This window comes from Zingiber officinale, chromosome 10A (genome assembly GCF_018446385.1).
Source record: "Zingiber officinale cultivar Zhangliang chromosome 10A, Zo_v1.1, whole genome shotgun sequence".
NCBI lineage: Eukaryota > Viridiplantae > Streptophyta > Magnoliopsida > Zingiberales > Zingiberaceae > Zingiber > Zingiber officinale.
The window spans coordinates 20683628-20703563 of NC_056004.1; the positions used below are offsets into that span (position 1 = coordinate 20683628).

General features: G+C 37.4%; 1 protein-coding gene across 4 annotated transcripts; it reads left to right on the forward strand.

Moving 5' to 3' along the window:
• Nucleotides 1-14145: 14145 nt before the first annotated feature.
• Nucleotides 14146-16521, forward strand: LOC122027206. 4 transcript variants are annotated; one of them, XM_042586121.1, is made up of 2 exons: nucleotides 14146-14423; nucleotides 14848-16521. In XM_042586121.1, exon 2 carries the CDS (start codon nucleotides 14873-14875, stop codon nucleotides 16160-16162), a length of 1290 nt encoding a protein of 429 aa, XP_042442055.1. In that variant the 5' UTR covers nucleotides 14146-14423; nucleotides 14848-14872; the 3' UTR covers nucleotides 16163-16521. The 4 variants fall into 4 exon arrangements, with proteins under 4 accessions (XP_042442055.1, XP_042442054.1, XP_042442056.1 ...); XM_042586120.1 differs by lacking the exon at nucleotides 14146-14423 and adding an exon at nucleotides 14453-14614 and having other exon boundaries at nucleotides 14848-16401; XM_042586122.1 differs by lacking the exon at nucleotides 14146-14423 and adding an exon at nucleotides 14462-14645 and having other exon boundaries at nucleotides 14848-16401.
• Nucleotides 16522-19936: the final 3415 nt, after the last annotated feature.

The window sequence follows — 19936 nt, forward strand, 5'->3', positions numbered from 1 at the left end:
ATTTCAAGAAAATTACGTCAATCGCAGGCCTCGGTTAATTCTCCCAGTCGACCTTTCTATCCCTAAAATTCCAGACAACCAATTATTTTATCCAACAAGTATTATACACTCATTTCTTTCTAAAATTGACCACAACAATTATTGGTATTAACAATATATTCTGTTGAATTTTTTAAGTGTTTATGTGAGACTTAGAGATTTGGAGAAGCCCTTTCCAGGTCAAAGTACCAAAAAAATGAAAATGGTAAATATTTACATTAAATCTGGAAGAAATGGAGAAATGCAGTCAATTCCTCAAGTTTTTTGAAAAAAATGAATGGTATCTGTTTCTACAAAAAGGCAAACAATAAATGGAATACTTATAACTTACGCTCATCTGCAGTTTGACCATGGATTTATGTCATTACCACTTAATCTTTCCACATTGAAAATAGGAATAATAACGAAAATAAAATTATCATATTAAATTAGAAACTAAGATATGCTATTTTGTCAAAATATAGGGTCGATAGTGCTGGTTCTGACAAATACTGTGGTACTAATTTATGAAGACCAGTATTACTATGATATTGATCTTTATAAATTAGTGTCATTATGATGTTGGTCAGTAAAAATTAACATCGCAATCTGTTAGTTGACATTCAATCATAACTTCATCTACATGTATTAAGATAAGGATTGGATATCATATATATTTTTTACACATTTTACATTTCCATCTTACAATAAAATTTCAGGAATTCAAGTTACTTAGGTCCATCAATAAATTTCGATCAAAACTCATTGATGAACTTAGAGAGTTTTGATCAGACTCATTCCAACTTCTTAGATTTTATACAATTCTTGGAGTCCAAAGGTGCTCTATGTTATCATCATAAAATTTTCTCAGCATTGTTCATAAGGTTTAGAGAATTTCAGACTTTATGCTAATTGACAAAGACCTATAACTTCATGTAAGAGACTTAGAACCAAGATTTCTCATCATATTTACCTTCTACACACTTTACACTTATATCTTATTATAAAAATTTAGAAATTCAAGTATTTAGGTCTATCAATGAGTTTTGATTAAAATCCATTGATGGACCTAGAAAACTTTGATCGGACTCATTCCAACGCATGTAAGTTTCTGTAGTGAACTAGAGTCCAAGGGTGCCCTCCATTTCAATTGTAAAATATTCCCAGCATTACTTAGAAAATTTAGAAAGTTTCAAACTTTGTGTCAATTGACACATGTCTATAACTTTGTGTAGGAAACTCAATACTAGGATTTCTCACTATATCTCTTTTCTACACACTTGCATCTTCCATCTCATTTCAAGTTTTTAGAAATCTGAATCCCCTAGTGTTGGGAATACAATTAAAGTTACACATTGAAAAGATATAAAAAAGATCATGGATTTAAAAGAATATAAGATATCTCCATTGATATGATGTCTTTTGGGTAGTCCAAAAGTAAAGTTATGAGGACTTAAGTTCAAAGTGGACAATATCATGTCATTATGGAGATATGTGAATATTCTTTGGACATAACAAATGGTATTAAAGTCATGGTCAAAATCAGATACCATGTGGGATGACCTTGGGTAAAGTTGTAGGAAGGCCTGAAGTAGGTCAGGGTAATCGGATACTTACGGTGAGGTCTGAAGTAGGTTAGGGTGATCAGATGTCTGTGAGAAGACCCAGAGTAGGTCAAAAGTGACTAGATACTCATAGGGAAGCCTCAGAGTAGGTCAGGGTGACCGTATGATTATGAGAAGACCCGGAATAGGTCAAGAGTGATCAAATGCTCGTGAGAAAGCCCGGAACAGGTCAAAATTGATTGGATACCCGCGGGGAGAACCGGACCATGAGAGTAATGATGATTCTTCGTTTGAGAGGAGAAATATTGGGGATACAATCAAAATCCCATATTGGAAAGATATGAAAAAAATTATGGGTTTAAAAAGATGTAACATATCTCTAATGACATAAGACCTTTTGGATAAAGTCTCAAAACAAAGTCATGAGGATTTAACCCCAAAGTGGACAATATTATGTCATTACGGAGATATGTGAATATCCTTTGAACGCAACACCTATGTTCATCAATGAGCTTGGGTCGAACTTGAGTCCAAATAAGCTCTGGTCCCAAATCAGCATCATAGTTTAAATACCAACATTGTTGTGGTTCTGATTTCCTAATACCAACACCAAAGTAATTGCTATTTTATTTTGTTATTTTTATTAAGAAAATCAGCTTTATTAATTTCATTTTATTATTCTTTTATAATTAGATATTAAAAATAGGAAAACATATTTTTGATGTTTTATTATTTTTTATTTTTTTTATTAATTTTTATTTTTTATTAATTTTTATTAAAGTTTAAAAAAATAAAAATAAACAAATTTAGAGTGTTGATTAAAGTTTAAATTAATTTTTGAGGAAATAAAAGAGAAGAAAATTAGAAGAGAGGAAAGAGAAGAAATTAAATGTTGCATGTAAATAAGAAAGTAAAGAGAAAATGAAAAATCATTAATTGTTTGAAGGATAAAATTGGAATCAAGTGTGCCTTATGTGAAGAATGAAACTTAGATGCGTATTTTGGCCAAAACCAAACTTGAAGTTTGGGAGTTTGTCAAATGAAAAACCTTCTGTATCAAGGTTCTTTGTGAAGTTTATTCTTTCAACATAAGTAATTTTTTACTTGGTTCGGAGCTTTCAATAACTCCTACTCCAAAATTCATACTCATTGAGTCTTCTGTTAGTCAATCACTATAATATTGAAGGGATTACAGGAATTTAAATAGTACAATGTTATAAACAAAATGTTAACGAGAATAAGTAGAGTAAAAACATGAGTATCGATTGTCGAAGTAGCCTTTCGGTGTCGTAAGAGCTTTCTCGGAGCAACGCGCAAGAACGAAAATCGTTTGAATTGATGTGTAGAAGCTACTGGTTGAACCCTCTTTTTATTGCCCCATCCAGACGCCTAGATCTACCCTCGGGCGCCTGGAGTGTGTTGTCGTGGATGTACCTCTTCGAAAGTTTATCTCGCAATCTTTATCCACCTCTACGCGTCCGGACCCGTCCGGGCACCTGGACCGTAACGTGTGCTGCCAAACAGTCATCACCACGTTAGCTAGTGGCCTCTTGTCGCACCCAGGTTGTTCGGGCACCTAGAGCAACTTCGGACGCTTGGAGCCTCTTTTTCATCTACTTTACAACTTTGATTCCCTGTAAAATACGTTAGTCCAAACAATAAAAATTATAGTTAGCACATTAAAAATATGATCAATTTATGACTTACATTTTTTCTTCCCGAGACCAGGATCTAGTCATGGTCTTAGCTTAGACTTCCCAAATGGCTCTAAACTGGACCGCGCGTATAGTCCCATCAGGACTCGTCCTCACTGGATCTCTCTCCTCTTGTGACTTAATTACCTCACTTACCATATATAGTCTCTTGACTTGCCTCTTGATTCACTAGGTTTTTTTGTCGGAATTGTACATCCGGTCTTCAGCCAATCGTCTGGAATCTAACATCCCGATTGGATTTCAGCCAACTATCAGGTCCTGGAGACCTAATTAGATTTCTTATTAGAATCGTACATTTGGACTTCAGCTTGGTGTCAGGTCCTTTAGACTCGTCAATTCCTATACACTCTAAAAAGATTAGATAACAATACATCTAAATTTAACCTATTTGTCATACATCAAAACCTGATTATTAGTGCAACTTGTACCCACAGTCGTTACCTCCCAAAGGGCGTGGGCAACGTAGTCGTTTAATCCCGGAAGATGTGGGCAATATAGTCATTTATTCTGGAAGATATGGCCAATGTAAGCGTCTATCTCGGAGCACGTGAAAAATGGGAGGGTATAGTACAGTTCTATAAAAGGACGTCTGCTCCCGTTGGCGGAGGTATACGCACACAATCATCTGGACCCTTTTAACTACTCCATTGCTTTCATCTTCTCGTAATCTTGAACTAATTTGAACGTCGAAGTGATCACGCTGAGTCCGATCTTGGAGCTCATCCTAACCCTTCCCTGAGTGTCTACAAGATCTTCGTGTAACACCTTCATCATCGTGTCACCGTAATTTTTTTCATGATAATTACCCTTCGTTGACTCACCGTATCACGGTTTAAGATAGGAAGAACACTTTCACCTAAAATGGTCAAATTTATTCAGGATGAGATGAGCATCCCCCGAAGCAAATCCTATCCTAGTTATGTGCTAGCAAAAATTTGGAAGAAATTTATTGATTATATGTTAAAATTTTAACAAGAACAATATTATTTTAGTACTGACATTTCGATAGGAGGAATTTAGATTAAAAAAAATGATACAATAGTATAATTTTAACATTGTAGTGTAAGAATACAAGTTATGAAGCATTATTAAATGGAATTTTAGCAAGCATGATAAGAGATTCTAAATCATGATTACTTAAAAAATGCATTTTTATATGGCTCTTTAAAGCATCAGCATCTTGATTAACATCTGGATTTTGTATTGTCAATCTAATTAAGCTGCCGTCTTGATCTGGAGTCCACACTGAGCAGATTTAAATCTAACTGCAAATTCAATAAATAAATGCTAATTAAAACCAACCATCTCAACATTATCAAATCAAAAGTAGGAGACACTCTCTGCCCCTCGTGCAGACCAGCATTAATTTGCTGATGAACCCTCCAACCTACCACATGTCTTCACAGTTCCTCACCAAATGAAGTCCGGCGCAAATTTATGAGCTACGAGACAGAAACATCTTCACTTCTTCCTTGTTATTAATTCAATGCTGTTTTCTTTTCCCATTTTATGATTGTCCAGTGCCCACTGTTCTGACTACAAATACTAGAGTTCCCTTCTTTTTGAACTGATGATCAACAGAGGTTCAGCTTGTGACTGCGTAATTGGTACACATCAAACATAACTGCACCTCGCAATCTGTAAAGACAGAAAAAGCCACGCCTGGTCCGTGATGATCTTCTGCAAATTGCAATTATTCATTATCACTCTAAAATTATGATTCTTTGGTTCTCGACAAGGGTTAGAGAAAAAGAGAGGAAAAGAGAGAGCTCGCTTTACAACTTTCATTGCTATGATTCTGTTTTTGAGGAGCATCAACAGTTTGAGCTGCAAAGCGTGGATGCATCACAAGATCGCAAGGCCCACCTGTCTGCCAGATTTGGCTCAGCTTAATTTAAGCTTTGTCACGCGTTAGATTCTGCCTCTTTTTTTTTCCTTCACGCCTGTTCTTCTTTGGTGCAGTGGAGTTAGTGTGCCACACTGATACTGTATTTATTCTACAGTTAGAAATTTTTTAACTTTGTGCAGTACAAAACTAAGCAAATTCAAGCTGAGTTCAAACACAATTTCGTGCCTTTTTGGCAATTGTTTTTCTTGACTAATCATTACTCACTTTGGAGGTCATAACCAAATTGACAAATGTCGAGAATTAAGTCATTGATGAGGGCTGATTTTGTGATGCAGAATAGTCAATCTTCGACGAGTTCGAGTGTTTATTTTTTTTACTATTTTAAATGTCAAGAATTTCGAATATTTTGTTAATTAAAAATGCCATGCAGTAGTGATGCGACACATAAAAGGGACTGTTTAAAATATGAATCGATCATTTTATTGGGAAGCCGCGAATGCAATTGGATATGAAGTGTGCATGTTTTGAAATGATTGATTAATTCTGCATTCAACGTAAAGAGAAACATAGTAAATATCTAGTGATCACGTGATTTTTCCACTCGCCATAATTTTGACAAAGAAAAAAAATAATAAACGTAGGTCTATCCCTATGAATCGATTGCTAGGCTCCATGCCCAGTTGACGTGACGTCTCGCTAGCCTCGTCTGTCCACAATCACCGCTATCGTCTTCTATGTACAATGTCGCGTCAATCATATGCTACAAATACTGATCCACAACGCGAAGGTTGATGACTAGGTCATCGATGAGTTATTATCATGGGAAAATTTGCATGGACTCTCAATCCTAATTTAAATTTTACATATCGTCTTCCTATTGTAAAATTTTATTTTCATTTCTTAATTAAATATAATAAATATTAATTTATTTAATTAATCCTTCCTATTTTTTAAATAAAAATAAATATAATTTTTCAATATATTAAAATAGAATCTAGTATATTTTCTATCAAATTAAGTATGACTTTTTTCACTCAATTAAATATAAAATATACTAGATTTTCTTTAAATGATGCTCAATTGGATGAAAATATACTATATTCTTTTTAAATAGTGTTAAATTTAGGAGGATTTTGTTGGTGCAGCGGCGAGGCCGGTGAGAAGGTGCAGTGTCTGCAAAAAATAAAATATTTTCCTTCTTTCCAACCAAGATTAGTAGCAATATCACAATTAAAATAAACTGAAATGAACAACTAATTGAAAAGAAAAGAGGCAAACAGATTTGACTTGGTTACAACGTAGGTGGTTGTTAATCCAAGACGGTTACAAATCTCTACTAGAAATATCTCATTCTCTGTAGGCGGAGAAACCTCTTACACTATTTAAAAAGTTTAAAAAATCTCTAGGAAATGATTACAGTAGTTGTTCTAAAGTTGTTGTGTCTTTCCTAGGTCCAGGGGTCCTTTTATAGCCCCTGAAAAATCTTATCTACTACTTGAGGGCGCCTCCAGTGAGGCAACGGATAAAGTTTCATCCGTTGCCAAACGGTGTATAAAGACTGGGTTGAGGGAGCCCTCAATAGGCATGAAAGGCACCCTCAAGACTTTATGGAGGGCGCCCTCTATACCTCATGGAGGGCGCCCTCAACCTGCAGCATATAAATAGCTCCAGCCTTCCTTTGGATCTTCCGCTGCTCCGTTCACTTGGGTGATTGCGACCAACCGAAATAGGGCTCACCCGAACCCAATTTCCGGCATTCTCCTCGAGCAGGCTTCCGCTCCAACTTCTTGTCCCTCGAACGTCGCACACATCCTTCTCGTCCACCGGTGTACTCGTTCGCAGCATTTCATCCCTCAGACGCACCGAGCCCGTCAGCTCTCTCCTGTATCGTCCTTCTCTCTAGCATCGTCTTCCGCTTGATTTCCTGTGCTCCTAAGCTCCTGCACACTTAGACACAAGGATTAAAACTAAACAGCACCCAACCTAACTTGGTTGATCACATCAAAACAACCACGGAGTCCAACAATCTTCCCTTTTTTGATGTGCATCAACCCAAATTCAAGTTAGGGTAATAACAGACAAGTAGTAAAAAAAATTAAGTATAAAGTTTGTAATAAAAGAAATTGCAACACCAAGTATAAAATAAACCGATTTGAATTCAGAATTTGAAAAAAAAATCTAACTCTCCCTACTCCCCTAAATTTGTACATATTTCTCCCCCTTTGATCACATCAAAAGAAATATGGAGATTTTTTTTTTTAAACTTGATTTAATAAAAAGAAGTAAAAGAAATTTTAAACAATTTCTAACTTATGGAGTTTTCCAAAAAAATTGATAAATATTGAAACCAATTATCTTAATTAATTTTACAAGCTTATCAGTTTGTCAATTAAATATCTAATTCAATAATCGACTTCCAGTCTGTGACGAGGTACTAGCCCTTCTTGGTTATTGGATCATCAACCACTTTTAGACAAAGCCTTTTAAAAATTTTAAACATTTAATCTTTTCTGAAAGCCTTAGAAAAAGTATTTAATCTAAGTAAGATTTTGGAACCCAATATAGGTTCCTTCCTATTGGGTTAACTAAGAATTTGGGGGGGGGGGGGGGGGGGAAATATTCTCTGGGAAATTTTCTAAGTTGACTTTGATGATATCTAATATACCAATTTAATTTACCATACATCTTAGGCTTTGATTTTTGAAAGTTATTCAAACATGCATGGTCATTTTTCAATTTTTCGATTTTCTAATTTTAGATTATCATATAATTGTAGAGGGCATGCTTTTGCTAAATTCAATTTTAATTCAGTATTTTCCTTTTCTAGTTTAACTAGATCTTTAGTAAGACTTTTAATAAATTTAAAAGGCTGTTTGGGAGATAGAGCACATACCTCACTTACCTCAATTCCTGATGCTTCCCCTTCATTGCTGCTTTCTTCCGATGGTCCTCCCCCTTCATCTATACTTATCTCTGAGCTGGTCTCATCTTCTTCTTGATGGATTGTCGTTAGGGCTAATCCGGCATATGCTTCAATTTCATATTCGGAGGATGACGACTCGTCCCACGTTGCTTTGAGGTTATGTTTGGATCGAGCTGGGTTCTTATTCTTTTCTTTGCCTTTGTTCTTCAGTTTCGAGTAGTTATCTCTGTCCTTCTTTGTTACAATTGTAGCATCGAACGGTCCTTTTGTTTCGATACTACTTTTTCATCTGTGACTTAAATTTATTAGATTTAATAAATTTATTGAACTTCCTTACCATTAGCGCTGCTTCATTTTCATCAATTGATTCTTTGAAGTCTGAATGATTGGTTCTCGCCTTCAGGGCAACGTTCTGACTTGGTCATTTTCTCTTTCTTGCGCACCGAGATTCGTGTAATTCGAAAGTAGAGAAAAGACTTTTTAAAGTACTTACCTCGAGATCCTTGGATATATAGTAGGAGTCTATTATAGTTATTCATTCGGGTGTTCTTGGGAATGTATTTAACGCATACCTTTGTGTGTCCCAATTTGTTACCGTTTATCCGAGGTTTGTTAGTCCGGTGATCAGCTCCTTGATTCTTCCGTGTAGTTGTGCTACTGATTCTCCTTCTTCCATCCGGAAGTTCGTTAGTTGATTTCGCAGCACGTCCCGTCTCGCAATCTTTGTTCCAGGAACTTCTCCCAAAGTTCCTTTGCTGAGTCGTAGCTACCAATTCGATTGACCTCCTCGGATGAAGAATGTTTAGCAGATGGAATTCTGCTTTACCATTCGCCACAAAGTGGCTTGCTCCTTCTTCGTCCACTGATATTCTTCTTTGTCTTTTGGAACTGTAAAATCATATTTCATTGTTAAAATAATTTTGAAATCTGTTTTGAAGAATATCTCCATTCGGCATTTCCATTGTGCGAAGTCTCCCTCGAACTTTGGTGGATGAATGCTTGTACCGGCCATCGTCTTGATCTTGATGTTTCAGTCGACGGTTAGTCCTTCTGAGGCGGTTGGGCTCTAATACCACTTGTTGGTGCAACGGCGAGGTTGGTGAGAGGGTGCAACGTCTACAAAAAATAAAACATTTCCCTTCTTTCCAACCAAGATTAGTAGCAATATCACAATTAAAATAAACTGAAATGAACAACTAATTGAAAAGAAAAGAGGCAAACAGATTTGACTTGGTTACAACCTAGGTGATTGTTAATCCAAGGCGATTGCAAAGCTCTACTAGAAATATCTCCTTCTCTGTAAGCGAAAAAGCCTCTTACACTCTTTGAAAAGCTCAGAAAATCTCTAGAAAATTATTACAGTAGTTGTTTTAAAGTTGTTATGTCTTTCCTAGGTCTAGGGGTTCTTTTATAGCCTTTGGAAAATCTTATCTACTGCTTGAGGGCGCCTCCAGCAAGGCAACGGATAAAGCTTTATCCGTTGCCAAACGGTCTAAAAAAATGGGTCAAGAGCACCCTCAAGGCTTTATGGAGGACGCCTTCTATACATGGAGGGCGCCCTCAACCTGTAGCATATAAATAGCTCCAGCCTTCCTCTGGATCTCCCGCTGCTCCGTTCGTTTGGGTGATTGTGGCCAACCGAAATAGGGCTCACCCGAACCCAATTTTTAGTCTTCTCCTCAAATAGGCTTCCACTCCGGCTTCTTGTCCCTCAAATGTCATGCACGTTCTTCTCGTCCATCGATGTATTCTTCCGCAGCATTTCGTCCCTCAGATGCACTGAGCCCGTCGGCTCTCTCCCGTCTCGTCTTTCTCGCTAGCTGTGTCTTCCGCTCAACTTCCTGTGCTCTTAAGCTCCTACACACTTAGACACAAGGATCAAAATCAAACAGGACCCAACCTAACTTGGTTGATCACATCTAAACTACCACGGGGGTCCAACAGATTTATATTAAGCGGAAAAAATTGTACTTAATTTGATAGAAAATATACTCGATTCTAGTTTAAAGTTATGAATTTAAGAGGAATTATACTCATTTTTGGACTTTTTGTACCTAAAAAAATATGAGGAACAATTAGATAATGTATTTGCATGAGAGAGTTGAAGCAAATAAAACTTTACATCTAGAGAGTGAAAATAAATTTTTTTGACATGGAGACTACATGTAAAGTTAAAATTGAAGTTATTGTTAGGATTTTTTTCTAATTTACTCTATTTTTATTATCAATTTAATTATCAAATAAGAATAATAATGTGATTAGAAGTCTGGATGAAGATAAATAAAAAGAGCAAAATTAGAATAATGGTCAAAAGTTTTTTTTAATATAAATATTTTGACACTCAAGTTAAGGGAAGTTAAGGGAGGAAAAGGATAAATATTAGATTTTGATATGTGTATGTATCTTAAATAGAAAAAAGATTACTTTTATAAGTAGACTTTTAATTTTTTATTTTTTTTAATGTTATCATTATTTAATTCACGATAATTATTTTTTTCTAAAATAATATGAGATTTACCTGATGATTTATTATTTTTCTGAAATGACCTACATCCTATGTCACCAAGAGACTAGGAAGTGAAAGAGGTAGTGACCCCAGAGTTGGGGGTTGGGTGGCCCGAGAGATCAGGAGGTTAAGGAGTTAGGAGGCTTAAGAGTCGGGAGTCAAAGGGCTAAAGAGTCGGAAGGTCTAAAAAATCAAGAGACTAAGAAATCGAGAGATATGAGAGTTCGGAGCTGAGAGGCTAAGGAGGGGTCGAAACTTTCTTTTTATGGAATCACCTCAATTGATTTTACTCTATGTGTCACTTAATATCATCCCTGATCAAATAGTCAAGAGATATTTTTAAATTAATAAATAAAACGACATCTAAAATTCAAATCCATATTGATTAATAATAATATATTATAATAATTAGGATCATAATTAATATAGTATTATAATAATTATAATTCATAATTATTATAATAAATATATAAATGTTCAATAATGTATTATTAACTGTATAATAGTTAATCTACTATGATATGAATGATTAAATAATTATTTCGAATGAGATTTTTAGTATCTTAAATTTTAAAATATTATTTAGTTAGATTAAAAAGTTCCAACTTAGTCCGTTAAAACTTAGTTGGTGCATGGTCGATGATTAATTTCAAGTTCAAACCCTTTTCGTGGAAATAATTTATTTGTGTCTATTAATTAAACTAATTCCTTAAAATATTTTTAATGAAAACAATATTTTTGAAAATTTGCCAATGACATTTTTGTAGTCAAATCTATTAATTGTTAGGCGGCTACAACGGATGACTCACCTTCTAGCCAAAATAAATTTCTCGCCTAACAACGGATGACTCACCTTCTGGCCAAAACAAATTTCTCGCCTTGCAATAAATTATTGTCGCATAATAAATGCAATAATTTCTCTTGGATGCCTAACAAAACTTGAAATTGTAAGGGAGAAAGTAAAATATTTTTTAAAAAAGTTAATTATTTAATGTAACCTGAGTTTCAATATTTGTCAGCATGTGATAGAGAATTTAAGTAACTCAAGAGATAACCTGATATTTATTTAGGAAAGCCTTTATTGAAGGTTAGATAACTAAAAGTTTTAACTCAAGATTAGACGAGAGTAAAATGTTAGTTGGGAATTAGGTAGTGAAAATCTTAGCGTGGTTATATAATAACAACTTAGTTATGAACTAGGTAGTAAAGATCTAGTTGAAAATTAAATAACGGAAGTCTTAATGGAGCTAGATAAAGAAAAGTCCAAGTATATCAAGGAGCATCATACATTAGCAAAGGAAATTTCTAACGATGGTTAGACAAAGGAAAACCCTAACTAAGGTTAGTCAAAGTACAAGTCCTCCGAGTGATTAGTTCTAGATGGGGTTAGACAAAGAAAAATTCAAATGAATCAAGGAGGATCGCACATTGACAAAGAAAAATCCTAAATGCAATTAGGCAAAGAGAAGTTCTAACTGATGTTAGATAGGGTGAAAGTCTACCAAATGACTCTAGAGGTTAGGTAAGTGGAAAATCCAAGTGGATTAAGAAGGACCACATTTGGTGATTGGAAGTCCTAACGGAGCTAAGCAATGCGAAAGTTCTGGCAGATCAAGGTTGACTGAATGCTAAGTAACGAGAAGTCTCAACAACTCACGGTTTACTTTGGGGTTGGGCAAAGGAGCCTACAACTCGAGTTTAGACTTTAGGGTTGGGCAATCGATTAGCTCAATCAATTAGCCCAAGGTCAATCGAGTGTCTAATCGATTGAGAGTATTTTGCAAAAACACAGTGAGGGTCAGAATCGATTGGGTCAATCGATTGAATAGGGTTTCTCGCAAACAGAAGATTAGGCAATTGATTGCCCTGAGATTCACGAGAAAACATACACTTAGTGAATTGATTGGGGCAATTGATTTAGTCTTTCCCAATCGATTGGACTAATCGATTGGGAACTTTGTCGCGAGAGAACATATAACTTGAGAATCAATTGTGCAATTGATTAAGTTGCTTTCTCTTGCGAACAGAAAGCTTTTGGATCGATTAGACAATTCATTAGAAGCTACCAAATTAATTGGTATGATTTACCAATTGATTATGATTTGAAAAAGTGTCATTCTACATGTTGTTTGATGGTTGATTGACATGACAATCAATTAGGGAAAAGCCTAATTGATTAGGAGACGAAAGTAGTTCGAAGAGTGTCCATATAAAGCATTCATCTAGGGTTTTCGTCATCGGTTCTTGGAACGTTGAGGGAGAAGTGCTACTGCATTTTCAACATATCAAGAGACATTTCCGTGCAACAAGACAGGAAGTTAAACAAGATCTCATTGCAAAGTATTTACTTTCATTTGCGCTTATATTCTTGTTGTATTCCTCGTGTTCGAGATTGTACGAAGCTTCTTCGCCTTCTGAAAGTTGTCGAGAATGAGTATATTCATAGTGGAGTTATGTGCACGGTGTGAATCCTTGGATAGTCACCTCAAGGATGTGAAAACCAAGTAAATCTAAGGTATTAGCATTGTAAAATATTCACTTCGAGTTTCCACTATAAATCATCAACGAAAAAGTGAACGAAATTATTCACCCCTAGCTCTCTACTTGTCCTAAGAGTTAACTTAATTTGATTTGTTTTCTCTATGATTCAGGAATAAAATCATCATTTTTTTTTAAGATGCACTAGTTATCCAGTTACCCGACTAATCTTGAGATGACCAATCAAATTCTATAAAAAATTATTCACTGATTATCAAGATAAATTAAAAAGTATTCATAAAAATCTATCCCAATGGTTAATCTCATTAAAAGAAAAATCTCTTACACCCACTACCATTTCGATCTTAATTTCTTTAATTATTTACTGAAGGTTTATCTATTACATCCCAAGACAATAAAAAAAACCACTATTACTTTTGCTAATAAAATTACGTTTGAATTCTATTTTCTTCGATAATAAAAATGGTTGAGAAATAAAATTTAAACCTAGAGAGAAGTGGGTTTTACTTTTGGAAAAGTTGACCCTTCAAGGCCTTTTGATGAACAAGAAAAAAAAAGAGAGAACTTTTCGACAATAATTTCATGAAAATATCCTTTGTCAAAATGAGACTAACGACCCATTCATCACTAGTCACCATCTTGTAAGTTGTACTTCTCCACTCGCAATCCTCCACCACCAAAAGAAAAAAAAGAAAGACAAAATTAAACCTTTTGAACTTCGTGTTTATGAGTTCTTGCTGGACTTTTCTGCTTGGAATTACATTGCAATCTTTTTATTTCACTTGGTAGAAGAACTCAGTAAACAATATTTCGATCCACTGACTTAACTTTAGAAAATCTTTAAAATGCATTTTACAAACTAAATTTTTATAGAATATATTAAAATTAATAGATTCAAAAATAAATAAATATCTAAATGATTAAAAAAACAATAAAATGAACATGCCTGCCTCGTGAGGAAGAAAGGCTACTGCAATTATTAGATTGGAGACCCTGGAGACAGGGCAGGACCCATTTCCTCAAGATTATTCTCTTCGATAAATATATTTTTCTCATTGGAAAAGATGAAGACAAATGGAAAGTACTCCAAAAGTATCCGTCGAAAATTGATCCCCGCTCTTGAATCCGGAGTTCGCCCGGATAGAACGGTGGCTTTCATTTTCACAGCAATTGAAAACTTTTGGCAGAGGGAGAGAGAGCAAATCCAAGTTTTACCTTTGAGGAATTACTTTTCTTTTGGCCTCTCTAAGCTGGTGAGAGAGGCGGTGGTGTTTCCGGAGCTTTTCGCCCTGTGCCCTGGTTTCGCTCCTTGGATTCTGGCGGTGCGGAGTTAATTTCTGGATTAAAGGTGAGTTTTTTATTGGGGGGCTTTGACGCTTTGTCCTGCTTTATGTGGTGCTTGTTAACTGCTTCATTCGTTTTTTATACTGGAACAACCCTTCCGCTCTGGTACCGTGCATTCTCGCTTAGATCTTCGTGCAACCCTGATCTGGATTTGGGGGGAAAGTTTGGTTTTTGCAAGTCTGTGAGCTTCCTGAGGTCTCAAAAAACTGGATTTTTGCTATCTAGGGTTTGCTAATCTGAACATACTGCTGCTAGTTCTTGGGTTATGAAACTAGTTCTTCGTTTATTCTGTCCAAGTTTTAATTTTTAATTTTTTTTGCCTGTTTCTAGCTCTTTCTTCTCAAATTAGTTTAATTAATTTTTTTTCTCGAGAAAGATTATTGTAGCAGAACATCTGTGCTTATTTAGATCAACTGCTTGTTTGCTAGTTTGTAATCCAGAGCTGCATAAGCCATGGAGTCCTTCCAAGCAGTTCCCCCAACCATCAGTTCCACTGCTGCTGCTGCCAACGGAGGTGGAGAGAAGTCGACAGCAGTTCCTGTCCTTGAGACCTCCAACAGTTTCAGCGATGAATTTAACCCTCAGGACTTCATCGGCTTTCTCGAAGTCTTTGTCCACCAAGCTCGTGACATCCACAACATCTGCATCTACCACAAGCAAGATGTCTTCGCTAAGCTTTGCCTCACCAGCAACCCCGACGTCACTGTCGCGACGCAGACGATCAACGGCGGAGGACGGAACCCGGTCTTCAACCAGAATCTCCGGCTCAACGTGAAGAACGTCGACTGTTCGATGAAATGCGAAATATGGATGCTAAGCAAGGCCAAGAATTATCTCGAAGACCAGTTGCTTGGGTTTGCTCTGGTGCCCCTTTCAGATGTCCTAATAGCCAACGGCAAGCTGGTACAGGAGTTCTCCCTATCTTCGACTGATCTTTTCCACTCCCCGGCTGGGTTTGTTCAGTTGTCAATTTCTTATGTTGGCACTTCTCCTGAAGTAGTGGCAATTCCAGCGTCTCTGAAATCATTGATTGTCGACACTACCTTGCCTGATGCTGAACCTGATGACTCGATTCCCTGCGATTATGAGAAAATTGAGTTTCCTGACTTGAAAGTCCACAATGAGAATCAGCTAATGGTTTCTGAATATTATGGGATTCCATGCTCCGACATGGAAACTCAGTGTTCGGATAGCTTTGTAACTGGAGAGAACGACGACTGCCCTGATGAGGAAGCAGGGGTGCTGATAGTGGAGAGCTTTTCCACTGTTAACTGTCATGATTCCGTCGGAAATCTAAAACACGATACTCCAGTGAGCAGTTTCTCGACCACTGAATCAACTGCGGTAGCCCCTGCTGCATCTCAATCTACCTCTGATCCGTTGTCGTCGACAGCTTCACCTAGCCCGAAAGTTAAGAGTTCCGAATCTATGGAAGGTGAGGCTGATTCATCTAGAGCACCATCAGATGATGCACTCTTCAAGCCTATTATCAAGATAGATGTGCCAGTGCAGCCAGTCGTCCAGCAGGACTTCGTCGATATCTACATGAAAAGTATGCAGCAGTTCACGGAGTCGTTGGCGAAGCTGAAACTTCCTATGGATATTGATAATAGTAGCACAGCTTCTGAAGATGGTAACTCAATCCATACTGCTGAAAATGGTAACTCAGCATCTGAGAAGACGCTGTCGACTCCGAAGAGCAATGGTTCCAGAGTTTTTTATGGAAGCAGGGCATTCTTCTGATCTCATGGAGTGAAGTTCTATGGTAAACTCAAGAGCTCCTACTTTAACTGATCAGTTTAGTTCTAAGCAGTGACTAAGAAACACTCTCTGTTCACCAGGATAATCAGAAAATAATATATGGGTTTGCTTAGATGAAAAATGTTCCAATGTACTGATGTTGTACCCCTTGTGTGATATGTTCTTTGTCTGTTGCTTTTGTGTTTTCTTTTTCTTCCCAAATCGTCTGCTGATTTTTAGTACAGTATGGTTCTAAATTATGCCCCCTTTGATCTAGATTAGAGAGTAGAGTTGTGCAATTTGATGTGATAATCATGGATCTGTGTGTTTGATGAGTGCAAACTTCATGTTTAGTTCTGAAACATGCAGTTGGATAATCAGGTGATTTTGTTTGTTTAGATTAATGAATCATGCGATATGTTCTAACCTCTTATTATCATGAATTCTTACTCTGTTTTACAAAGGTAGTTTTTATGTGCCTTTGCTACTGTCAATAATTCTTTCAGGAGCTTTTTTCCCTGGAAGTTTTACACCATATTTCAAGATAGCTAATGAATATAATGGGGAATCTCGTCAAGTGAAATTCATTTAAAGATTTGACACATGTTCTTGAACCACTGCAGCCACTGGCCTGGCTTCCAAGGGATTCCTTCTCATAAATACACTGCCTTCCACAGAAAAACTACCCTTAATATTTTTATTTGTACTAAACAGATAATCTCAATTAGACTATAAATGTAGACATAAATGCAAGTTAAGTATTTGAGAATCTATGGAAGACTGCAGCTATTGGTGAACAGAAGTAGAAGATGTAAACCAGCTTACTTCACAATAGTACTTGAATCCGGGAACACTTTAGTTGTTCAGGAAGATAGTTGACATGAGGAAACAAACACTTTGGATAGGAAGTAGCTAATAGACAGCATTTGACTGTACATGAAAAGAACTTCAAGCTGAAAAGTTGTAGATGAAGACCAATTGCAACTACAATTATAAAATAGTACCTGAAGCCGAGAGATATCACTGTTTGATAATCTGAGACAAATGTGTTACCAAGATCTTTACTGTATGTTTAAACTATAGTAACTCTTTGTTTTCTGAAGAAGAGTTCAATAAGCAAATGCCATGATGGCAGTCATGGCATTGAAGTAAATCATAATACCAGGCCGAAAAGCAAAGTCAGAAAGGTTTTGCAAAGCAGTGTTCTCTACTAGGGTTTGGGTAAACTATACCAAATCCATGACCAAAAGGTAGTGAACATAATTGTAGGCATTCTCATGATCCTTATGTTCATAGATTTTAGTAACTCATGTTGGTTGCTGGGCCTAATACAACCTTTCAAGAGACTTTCATTCCAACATAAACTAAATGGAGTTGTTGGGGTTTTGGATCTACTAGCTCTCGAATGGTTCAGATATGTAATTTTCTTTTATTTCTTCTATCCATATCACGTGTCTGGCCGTATTTGGTTGATCTATTAGCAACGGTTTATATTAGTAAATATAAAACGAGGAGGATATTGCTTGAATTTTACACAGCTACAAACAACCAAACAAGACTCGAAAGAAGTGAAAATCTCACCTATAATGTTTTTCAAGCAATGAAAAAATTCTTCTCTGAAGAAAAATCTTTCCCTATAGTTTTGATTGACTTGGGATTTTCTTCCACATTGTTTATACAGCTGGGACGTATACTAGGTTCTGGTTTTGATTCCTCTCCGACTTGAGTTAATCCTTAAGTGGAAGCTCACAACCACCCTTGCAGTGCAAGGGTGGTGGGTGCTACCTTTGCATGGCCTTAGTTTGCTTCAATACATTAACAATTTCATGCATGCATTTCTTGTTTGTTGTATAGAATGGTGATTGGATATCAATTAATGGCCTTCTCTGCATTTGTGGTAGTAAAAGGAAAAGGCTCAAATTCTATCGAGCAACACAGCTTCTAATTTTGAAGTATATTGCTTGTCAGTGGATGGGCCTCCTTCTGTTTGTATACCGAAAGAGGAGTTCCCAGGTACTTGCGTCATAAAGGCCAAAGCCAACCCCAAAGTATGGCACCTCAAGGAAATGAAAGGAACCATGATCAGTGTTCGTCACCTATAGTGGTCATTAAGACACTGGATCAGCTTAGGAGGCTTCATGATGGTGTCTATAATGATTAAAAGCCAGTTATAATGGCTTTTTAGTTGTAGATAGCAGCAGCCAGCAGCTGCTCCCTACTAGCCATCCTTATGACTTTGGAGACTTGTGGTTCAACAGCAGGCCATGGTTGGAGTCCTTGAAATTAAGTCCAAATTGAGTTCTTGAAAGAAAAAACAACCATAAGGCAGAGAAGGCATTTAATGGGTAAAACTCAAAGGCAAAAAAAAAAAAATTTTTTTTTGCAAAATACTCCTTCAGACTTGTATTTTGTATTCAAATGAGAAGGCCTTATGTCATTTGAGAATGCCACAATACTCTCACAAATTCCAAATTTGAAGTCTGGTCGGATAAATGTTTCTCTTCTCATTTCTAGCTCTGTTCATGGCTTTTTTCCTTTTTGTCTAAAAAGATATTAAAACAGAGCAAATGGAAAAGAATATTGCATGGTTCTTTCCAATCTCCCTCCACACTAAAAACAATTTTTTTCACACTAAAAACATTTTTTTTTTCACACCACTTGCACTAAGGACATGGAAGGCACCTTTGACCATCATATCTATCCGTGTTAAACACCTGAGACCACCATGTCATAGCTGGGCCCGTATTCACCGTGATTTACTCCCTCTCATACTTGTGGGGCCGGGTTGAGGGGGCCGCTGGGTTGACGGTTCCAACCTTTTGCAGCATGGAAGGTACCTTTGAGCACTATTCATCCGAAGGTCATGGAAGACACCTTCGGATACTGTTCACCCGAAGGTCATTTTCTTTCTTTTGTGTTGCAAAACAACATTAGTCCACTAACTCTGCAAGACATGTGTTAGGATATGATCCGGTGATAAGGACGGGGAATCCTCATTGGCGGAAGGTTAACGGCACGTGGAGGTCAAAGGTCAAGAGATTCAACCCTGAGATTGGCCGACCGGAAGAAGCGGGCTGACCGACCGGGCGATGCAGACCGACCAGCCATGAATCTCCCGAACCGAAGGAAGGCAACCCGACTGGGGGTCGGGTTTCCGATGCTCAAGGTAAAAAGGTTCAAGTGTCGAGCGGGATGTCCGTTCGGCCGGTACACAAGGCAACACAGGCGGGAGCAGTCTCATCCGAGCATACGACCGAGGCAGAAAGTATATGTCTGCCGAGCGGTCGACTCGCTCGGCCCTGGAACAGACAGGGAAAGCAAGAGGACAAAGGAGACAAGGAATAACATCATCCTCGAGACGCCTGCCGCCGACAAGCAGCAGAGTTGGCGGCCGAGTCGTACACAGGATCATACGGCGGAAGCTTCCACCGTCACATCCGGGATATGCTCGGACGGTTGCGGAATGACGCCAGAGGTACTTTTCTGACAGAGGCTTGTTAAGGTATGTTTGAGGAAGCGTGCACGCATAGAGAAGCGTGCCCGCGCCTCCCCGGGGTCCTATATAAGGACCCCCAGACGTCGACGAAGGTATGCGCAACTCTTTACTGTAGCCACATTACGCTGCCTCTCTCGTTGCCTGACTTGAGCATCGGAGGGCCGTCGTCGGGAAACCCCTCCCGGCTCGGCTTCTTTGCAGGTTCGCCGAAGAACTACACCACCAGTCGGAGACAGCGGAGCGTGCCACGTCCCCAGCGTCCGTCGACTCAACGCTCGGAC

Coding starts and splice junctions, on each gene's coding strand:
- LOC122027206 (XM_042586121.1), top strand. CDS start 14,873: ATGGAGTCCTTCCAAGCAGTTCCCCCAACCATCAGTTCCACTGCTGCT.